General features: G+C 43.0%; 1 protein-coding gene across 5 annotated transcripts in view; it reads right to left on the reverse strand.

Moving 5' to 3' along the window:
- Positions 1-5,894, reverse strand: part of HACL1 (2-hydroxyacyl-CoA lyase 1) — a 43,553-nt gene extending 37,659 nt beyond the window's left edge. For 3 of the 5 annotated variants that reach the window (XR_008960601.1, XR_008960600.1, XM_026496971.4), the window contains exons 1-2: positions 5,694-5,857; positions 5,401-5,505 (exon numbers count right to left, since the gene is read on the reverse strand). Coding sequence is in view for 1 of the 5 variants with exons in the window: in XM_026496971.4 (XP_026352756.2) it covers positions 5,401-5,505; positions 5,694-5,783 (195 nt within the window). In the remaining 4 variants the exon portion in view is untranslated. Of the gene's footprint in view, positions 1-5,400; positions 5,506-5,693 lie in introns of those variants that run through there. The other 2 variants (XR_008960599.1, XR_008960602.1) reach the window with 2 other exon arrangements.
- Positions 5,895-5,989: the final 95 nt, after the last annotated feature.

Genomic DNA, 5,989 nt, shown 5'->3' on the forward strand with positions numbered 1-5,989 from the left:
ATTCTTTCATCAGTCTTGCCAGGGATTTATCAAATTTATTAATCTTCTCAAAGAACCAATTTTTAGCTTTGTTGATTTTTCTATATTGTTCATTTATTTTCCAGTTCACTGATTTCTGCTCTTGTATTTATTTTACTCTTTTCATTTAGGATTTAGTTTGGTTTTCTTTTTCTAGCTTCTTTTTTTTTTAAATCTTTTATTATGTTATGTTAGTCACCATACAGTACATCATTAGCCTTTGATGTAGTGTTTCATAATTCATTGTTTGCATATAACACCCAGTGCTCCATGCAACATGTGCCCTCCTTAATACCCATCACTGGCCTATCCCAATCCCCCCTCCGCCTCCCCTCTGAAGCCCTCAGTTTGTTTCCCAGTCTTTTTCTAGCTTCTTAAAATGTAAGCTTAGAGCACTGATTTTTGCTCTTCCCTAGTAATAGATTCATTTAAAACCATTTCCTCTAAGAACTGCTTTAGCTATGACTTACAAGTTTGAACTCTCATCTTTTCATTATCATTCAGTTCAAAATATTTTGTTTTCCACTGGGATTTCTTCTTCAACCCATTGGTTAATTAGGGTTCATAGTGATGTGTCCTTTTTCTTTTTTTCTTTTTTTAAAGATTTTATCTATTTACTTGAGAGAGAGAGAGAGAGAGAGAGCAGGTGGAGGAACAGAAGATGAGGGAGAAACAGACTCACCACTGAGCAAGGACCCCGGTGCCAGGCTCGATCCCAGGACCCAGGGACCACAACCTGAGCTGAAGGCAGACGTGTAACCGACTGAGCCACCCAGGTGCCCCTCTTTTATTTTTTTTTTTTTAAGATTTATTTATTTATTTATTTATTTATTTGAGAGAGAGAGAGAGAGAGGGTGCATAAGCAGCGGGGAGGAACAGAGGGAGAGGGAGAAGCAGACTCCCTGCTAAGCAGGGAGCCCAAGCAGGGCTCAATCCAGGGACCCTGAGATCATGACCAGAGCTGAAGGCAGCCACTTAAAGGACTGAGCCGTCAAGCACCCCTGATGTGTCCTTTTTCATTCCTGCTATTAGTAATTTCTATTTTCTGTCTTTCATTTTTGACCAGTCTGCCCTGACGTTTTTTTTATTTTGCCAGTCTTTTAAAATGTTTACAAAGTATCAAATGTGTTATTTAACTTTCAAATGTTTGGGGATTTCCTAGTTATCTTTCTGTTACTTAAATTATTTCCACATGGTGAGTTACATATATTATATGTTTTCAATCTTTGGAGATTTGTTGAGATTCCCTTTATGGCTTGCATATTGCTAGTTTTTACCATTTTTTTCTTTAAGATTTCATTTTTTTATTTGAGAGGCAGAGACACAGAGAGAGCAGGAGTTGGTGGGGGCAGAGGGAGAAGGAGAAGCAGGCTCCTCGCTAAGTGGGCTCGATCCCAGGACCCCGGAATCATGACCTGAGCAGAAGGCAGAAGCTTTACCAACTGAGCCACCCAGGCGCCCCGGTTAGTTTTTATTTTTATTTTTTTTAAAAGCTTCTTTTTTTTTTTTTTTAAAGATTTTATTTTATTCGACAGAGATAGAGACAGCCAGCGAGAGAGGGAACACAAGCAGGGGGAGTGGGAGAGGAAGAAGCAGGCTCATAGTGGAAGAGCCTGATGTGGGGCTCGATCCCAGAACGCCGGAATCATGCCCTGAGCCGAAGGCAGACGCTTAACCGCTGTGCCACCCAGGCGCCCCTATTTTTATTTTTTTAAAGATTTTATTTATTAGAGAGAGAGACAGCCAGTGAGAGAGGGAACACAAGCAGGAGGAGTGGGAGAGGAAGAAGCAGGTTCCCAGTGGAGGAGCCTGATCCGGGGCTCGATCCCATAGCCGGGATCACGCCCTGAGCCAGAGGCAGACGCTCAATAACTGAGCCACCCAGGCGCCCCTAGTTTTTACTTTTAAACTACACTTCAGCTGCAAGGCAAAAAAGGGGAGGTGCGATAATCAAATACAAGATAACCTGAAAATATGCTAAATTCCCTCTCAAATAAATCCTTTTTCTTAGTCTGGAACATCTTTTTTTCCAGTATTATTTCTTCTCATTTTAGATATAATAAAAAATAGGATATTTTCTAACCTCCACTCAACTTTATGTGTGGTACACTGAACTTAAATGTTTAGGACTTAAGTGTAAAAATTAAAAATAAATTTTTATGAATCATAATCTTAACACCACTACATATGCCAACTAAGAAGGTGCACAAAGGCTCTGTACTATTTCTGTGTTACTGTTCTCCATTGGCCCTTATCTCTTTTCCCTTTTGCACATAAGGCCAAATTCACATAGGATTATAATAAGACAACTCCTAAGAATGCAAGTGAATAAAATATAGTATCTGTTGCAATATGAACACTTATTAGGACACGAGGAGCACTGTCCACTTATTAAAGCGGGATAAGAAATGTTGCTACAGAATGCAAAATACAAAACAACGTATAACAGAAATTATATTCTTCTGTTGCAGATGTCAAAAGTTGAAGAGGAACTCTTTTTATAGATCATAAAACGTGTATTTCTTGGGGTGCCTAGGTGGTTCAGTCTATTAAGCGCCTGCCTTCGGCTCAGGTTATGATCCTGGGGTCCTGGGACAGAGCCCTGCATCAGGCTCCCTGCTCAGTGGGGAGCCTGCTTCTCCCTCTGCCCCTGCCCACCCCCCAACCCCCACTCATGTGCTCGTGTGCTCTCTCTCACATACTCTTTCTCTCAAATAAATAAATAAACCAAAACAAACAAACATATATTCCTCTACCAAGTTACCTCCACTTACAAGCAGAATGCTGTGTGCAGTTCTTAAAAGAGCAGACTCTAGAACTAAATTGTTTTGATTTAAATCCTGCTCTCCTACTTTCTGCTGTGTAATTTTGGCAAGTTACTCTGTGCCCTGGCTTCCTTATCTATAAAATGAACATAAATGATAGCACTTCTGGGAGGATGAAATCAATTAATACATGTAAAACACCCCAAATATTGCCAGCACACAGTCAGAAATGTAACAGTGAGAACTAACAGTGCTTACTTCCTGGAAAGCTGGTCAGTATATGTCTTGATTACTCTAAGGATCCAATGAGAGACAATCAAGTCACGACCAATTATACCTTTCTCTTTAGTACAACATGTAATTAGATGCCAAGTCTTCTTTTGCCTCTTGTATGGCTTCTGAATCTGTTCTCACATTCTCTCATCATCCTGGCATTACCCTTAATTCAAGGCACTAGTTAAGTCATCCTGACTACTGGTCAGAGGTTGACTGAGGTGACTGTGTACTACTGGGAATGTCCTACAGGCATCTCAAACTCATATCCAAATTGGGGTTCATTATCTTTTCCCTCCAAATTGACTCTTCCATCTGTATTCCCGATCAGAGTCAGTGGCTCTATGATCCACTCAGCCCGTTAAGCAAGCCCAAACCTAAGAATCATCTCCAGAAGAGCCTGTCCTCTCCTTCCTTGCTGGTTAATGCCTACTCATCCTTTGAGACAGCTCAGGGATCATCTCCTCTAGGAAACTTCTGAAGTTTTAGGCTGAGTATCCTTTTCTGGGCTTCCATAGCACTCTGAACATACCTCTCTCACAGCACTTGTCCCGTTATAATAAAACTGTCTGCTTATGTCTATCTCCACAGCTAGGTTATAAGCTCCCCAAGGACAGGGACAGTATATCGTTCATCTCCATATCCATATGCCCAATAAAACACCTGGGACCTACAGAGGCCCTCCACTAAGCTTATAGGGACGGAAATAAAACTTCAAGCTGTGCTACTGATCCATACTCTTGTACTACCATGATTTCTAAAGTACAAATCTAACTATGTCTCCCACCTATTAAGAAAACCCTTTACAGTCTCATTCAATGCCGACTGAAAACGCCCACATTATTTTTCCAGCCATGGACTTACTACAACCTCCCCTCAGGTTACCTAGTCAGTCCAGCCCACTGTGCCTGTAAGCTATTTTAATGGAACAGCATGAACAAACATTGCCTTTACAGATAATCTTCTCTGTTCCACTCAGAGAGAACAAGTCACCTTTTACATGCACCATTCCTTATACATATATCTTTTGTAAGTTATTATACTAGATAAATTTGTTCTTTGTGTTTTGCCCTCACCTTCCCAGATTGTGTTCAACTTAAAGACCAAGACTAAACCTGATTCCTTCAATATATCTCTCTAGGTTTGGGTTTGCTTGACTGACTAGGTGAATCACAGCACCACTGCCTCAAATCATGAATACGGAGGGAAGAGCCAATCTGGAGGGAAAAGGTAATGATTCAAAATCAGACATGAGTTTGAGATGCCTATAAGGCATTCCTAGTAGGTATTTCCCACAGTCGGCTTGACTCCTTGCAATAAGTCAGAGGAAGATGTAAACACCAATTAACTCAATTAATAAAAAAAATGTGGTAAGCTTCTACATCATGCAAAAACTCCAACCACACCAGGCACTATGGGATATAACAAATGAACCTCTGATGGCAGAGGAAGGGCAGCACTAAAGAAGGTCAAGGCAGTTGTCAGGGCAACAGGTGGTAAGAGCCTGAATGAGAGAGCAACAGTGGAAGTGGTTTAGATGGACTGACAGGATATGACATCGTAGAAGTTGTTTCTTGATCTTTTAAGCTAGCTCTGGTGAGAGGAGGGCAAGACCGGGATGACAGAGTAAGCACTAAGACTGAGTTAACAAAATGTTTTATTTTCCATTTTTTTGCTTCCAAATAAGCCTCTACAAAGCATGACGTGGTGGAAAGAGCACTGGACTGGGATATAGGACACTGGAGTTCTAATCACAGCTTTACCATTTGTGATACTGTCACCTTGCAGGGCCATCTAGTATATAACAGGAGACCTGGTCTTCACCCATTCATCTGGTAGGAACTGCCTGAGCACCTATCATGTAGCAGTGGGGATACAGATGTATCAAGAAGAAATAATATCCCTCCTTTCTTGGAGCTCACAGCCAAATGAGGATGTCAGACCGGACAAATAATACCCAGAAACAAATATAATAACAGGTAGTTATGCGAGGACAGAAGGCCTGGATTCAGACCGGGGAAACTCTCCCTTCCAATCCCGACCCTCCAGACTTGGCTGAGTACAACCCTGTGTAGTGTCAAGGGCACGGACTCCAGACCCTGAACACGTGGGTTGAAATCCTGGCTCTGCCACTACCAACCGTCACCTCAGGCAAATTACTTAACCTCTCTGTGTCTCACTTTTCTCATCTGTCAACTAGGATTAACCACAGTTCATAGGATTGTCGTGATTGGCACGTATGAAATACTGGAACAGTGGTGAGGGCTGAGTGTCTGCAATGAATATTTGCAGTTATTATCAGTTATTCCCAATGATGCTTTTGGCTCCCAGCGTCCATACTTACGGCTTGCTCATTCCTCATCCCGACATATCTGATACCCAGCTTCTGCGCCGCAACGGCGATTTCGGTTACTGGGATGCCCACGATACCAAACATGTACGCCACATCCTAAGGACCAAGAACAGGGGAGTAAATGCCCGGACCCCCGCCACACGGTTCCCTCCCGCGGCGCTAAAAGGAAAGTCTCCAGGCAAACCTCCCCGGTCCCACCCCAGCGCTCTCCAAGTCTGCGGGACAACGTCTCCGCGCCCTGCCGGCTTCCGTAGAAGGCTTTCGCTGCAGGAGAATCACCATACTTGGTTTTTCAGGGCCTGGGCGATGACTTCAGCACCAGAAACCTGCTCCTCACTTCTGTCGCTACGCTCGGCGAAGGTATCTTCCCACATCTTCCACCTGAAAGTTCGAGGTACTCTCGCAGTCAAGTTGACGCGTAGTAACCCGGCAAAACAAAGTCAGGAGGCAACCTCGCGCCAATTGTGGGACCCTGTCCTCTGACTGACAGGACGAAGGCAACCAACCGCTTTAAATAGCGGGAAGGAAAAGGCGGGGCTTAAGTTAGTCTGCTCGCGGGGTGAGGTGAGAACGTAAACAC

Source organism: Ursus arctos, unplaced genomic scaffold, assembly GCF_023065955.2.
Source record: "Ursus arctos isolate Adak ecotype North America unplaced genomic scaffold, UrsArc2.0 scaffold_20, whole genome shotgun sequence".
In the NCBI taxonomy this organism is placed as follows: domain Eukaryota; kingdom Metazoa; phylum Chordata; class Mammalia; order Carnivora; family Ursidae; genus Ursus; species Ursus arctos.